Source organism: Guyanagaster necrorhizus (genome assembly GCF_019112545.1).
Source record: "Guyanagaster necrorhizus MCA 3950 unplaced genomic scaffold BT62scaffold_46, whole genome shotgun sequence".
Lineage (NCBI taxonomy): Eukaryota > Fungi > Basidiomycota > Agaricomycetes > Agaricales > Physalacriaceae > Guyanagaster > Guyanagaster necrorhizus.
Window position 1 is genome coordinate 288,992 of NW_025064925.1, and position 3,107 is coordinate 292,098.

Sequence of the window (3,107 nt, forward strand, 5' to 3'; positions counted from 1 at the left end):
GAAGGTGTTTCAGGAACAGGTGCTTGAATCTGAACATTCATGGCTGCTCCATATGCTGGTGCCGAATGATTCGTGAAAGGTATTGAGGAATTTGCAGGGACAAGCTGGCTCGCACCAGATTGGTAAGAAGTAGGATAGCCTAGTCCATTCATCGTGAAAGGAGATGCAGGGATGGATGCAGTGGGTGACTATCATAGTCCAGATTGCTTTTAAGTAGGTCTGCACAGAGGGACAAAGCCAAACAATGAATGGTGGCACCTGGACTTGTCTTTGTTGCATGCCTCAGACCCATCTCCCCTGTCTTTGCTCTCCCATACGCTTTGGCAAAAATATTGTCAAGTAGACGAGTGCGCAGCATGAGATAACAGCTCATAGAGCAATGTCCTAATCTTCGGGAACACAATATTCCGGGAATGGTTTTATCTGCATTCATAAGGGATGCCACCGTCGGTGTTCATCGTCAGCTGGTGCCAATGGCAGTCAGAATTGGCATGGTCGGATGTAAAATGAGCATGGTCGACAGGAAGAGAATACTCTCTGCAACGAAGGCGATTGGTGTCTCCGTGAGTTCTCTGTTTGAATAAGGGACAGTGGGAAAATACCAGATGTAGTATGCTCATTGTCGGGTACAGAGACCGGTTTCGACCCCGAGGACAAGAATAGCATGGTACAGCTATGAATGCACCCTGGAATGTTAGATGCAGCATCGATGTCCATGTCAAACTGCCTATCGCACAATTGAATTGGAGCTGGGAAGATAGTCAAACCTAAACATACTAACCACATGCTTTCTCGCTGGTACTCTCAGCTGTATGGCTGCTGGCAGTCGAGAAGGAAGGTGAGGAAGGTTACATTGTAGTTGGGGTTCAAAAACGAGACATTATATCCTGTAGATCAGACTGAGAGTGGCGGTCTCGAAAGGTGTGTGAGTCGGAGAGACCGTTATTCTGTTCATGTGTCCATGACATGTTGCATCTATTTGTCTTTTTCTTGATGACATCGGTCAACATCTCATTTGTCACAGCACTGACAGGAGTTTCCAGGGTGCATATAACTTGAAAGAAGGATACATTGGTCGTGGGACGACAGAGAGAGCGGCCTATCGTTTTGGCAAGTTACAGAAAATGTTGGTTGACAGCGAGACAACAGACAGTTCCTTGCGGCTGAAGATACCTTGCTGAGGTTGAGAAGATGGGTGTTGATTTCATCTGGAAGTTTCATGTGAGGATAGACTCCATCTCACAAGCATAGACCTTACCCTTCACGATGCTATCAGTGAGGATAAGATATCCAGACAGCTGCGTAAACTATGGTCTGGCACTGGCGAAATCCCTCGGAAGGCTGCCACCATGCTACCACCAACTTCATGTATCGCCACAAATGCGAAACGTAAGAGGGAGAGGCTACATGGTGAATTGCTCACGTCTTCTCAGGGAATTATCTCTCTCTCTTAGGATTCCATCCTTATCCACGGTCACGGAGAAGAGAAGTATTAAGAGTAATATCCAAATGTCATAGGGATGGGTTAAGGTCGTAATGAGAAATTTTGCCCTCGAAGATGCTGGCCTGTGACTGAATGATAAAATACCCTAGGTAGTCTGTATTCGATTGTCGTTGTCTGTACAGATGTTTAAGTTAAAGCGGCATGGAAGGAAACCTGACACACACCTTCGCAGAAGCATGGCTCAGACCATTAGCTTCAGAAGCATACCTACCCAAACATTGATAACCTTCACCCAAAGATGCATGCCTTTCCAATTTCCCTTGAGAACATGGTCCTCGATGTGCTACGGGTGCACAGGAGAAAGACTGTACCTTTGTTCCAATGAACGATGACATGAAGGGTAGCAGTGCGAACTCAGACTATAGAGGCTTGAAGAAAATTAGATAGTCGGTGATCCACTGGAAGAAAATGAGTTCAAAATAAAGTAGCCGGCACGATGAACATTCTGTGTCGTGATGTTTGTTCGAAAGTCATGGTGGGCCAAATATAGCTGATGGCCCTTGCCGTCTTTGCTGTGCACATCTAAACTACGTCTTCTCTATTAGTATTTTTGCCTTCCTTGGCTTTATTATCACTGCTACAATATCTACCTTCAATTAAATCACAAGCCATGCAAAAACATGCTGCAATGATGTAAAACACATTGTGCTGCGGAGATCCTGGTAGTTGCACCTCCCAAATTCAACAAAGTCCTTTGGTCTCCATTCAATTCGTACTGGGGTCACATACCTCAAGAAGAGATGGCTGCATTTGGAGGACCTTTGTTCTCTATAGAGTCAAGCCAAAGTGGTGCATATTACAGCTTTCTTCTACTAGCGATACTACGTTAAGCATAGCCCATTACAGAACTGCGACTGACCACGACTGCCAGCTCTGGTCACCAATACTTCTGTCCCATCCTTGTACCAAATTTTCCTCACTCTTCGTTTGCTCTCCTCATTGCCTTCCAAGTATGGAATTAGGCTAAATCGATGGATTTTAATAAGCAATCCTAGTGCTGCCATTTGGCCTTGGGCCTTGACATGGAGATCATCGCTGTTCATGCTGAGGGTCCCGCAGGGAGAATCAGGGCCTTCAACAAAGGCCTTTAGCTGGTATTCTCCAAGTAGCGCTTACGGAACTGGAGACTGGGTGTCACTTGACACGAGAGGATACAAATATTATCATCTTCTGTATGTCGCCTTCTTTTCGTTAGCTTACTAGAAGTCATTGAGTCTTCTCTTCCAGATCTCGTCCCCCTCCCAATCTTATCATGCGTCCTAGCCCTCTTTGAGGTCAGAAAGACCTTCTCGGAAGTTCAAGCAGGCTTTTAGTGTACATGGCTCTCCGATTTCCCTTTATTTTTGATTGACTCTGGTACGACAGATCCTCACGCTATGGCAATCTACCATGTCCACGGCACCAGCATGCCCTGTGGTGTTCTAATACCTGGCTCAAGGCCTTCAGTTGTGTCCACGCACGACTGAAGGAGCAGTCGTTTCCCCAAAACGGCATACATGGGGCTTCAGTGTAGCTGTATATATGCGACTATTTGCGGCTCTTCAACTCGATCCCTTGGAGGTGGCTGGTTTTTGATTACGACCTGATTCTGGAGTGTTCACGA

General features: G+C 46.1%; 2 protein-coding genes across 2 annotated transcripts; one reads left to right on the forward strand and one right to left on the reverse strand.

The window, feature by feature from the left end:
* Window positions 1-413: 413 nt before the first annotated feature.
* BT62DRAFT_923893 (uncharacterized protein) lies at window positions 414-1,454 on the forward strand (the record flags this gene model as incomplete). Its single annotated transcript, XM_043184560.1, has 6 exons — window positions 414-563; window positions 633-693; window positions 809-838; window positions 894-921; window positions 1,025-1,126; window positions 1,247-1,454. The coding sequence occupies 6 exons, from the start codon at window positions 414-416 to the stop codon at window positions 1,452-1,454; spliced, it is 579 nt and encodes a 192-aa protein (XP_043034215.1).
* A 35-nt stretch (window positions 1,455-1,489) lies between these two features.
* On the reverse strand, window positions 1,490-1,913 carry BT62DRAFT_576396 (uncharacterized protein). The gene is made up of 2 exons (XM_043181463.1): window positions 1,669-1,913; window positions 1,490-1,618 (listed from the first exon to the last, which is right to left on the reverse strand). Exons 1-2 carry the CDS (start codon window positions 1,837-1,839, stop codon window positions 1,526-1,528), a joined length of 264 nt encoding a protein of 87 aa, XP_043034216.1. The 5' UTR covers window positions 1,840-1,913; the 3' UTR covers window positions 1,490-1,525.
* Window positions 1,914-3,107: the final 1,194 nt, after the last annotated feature.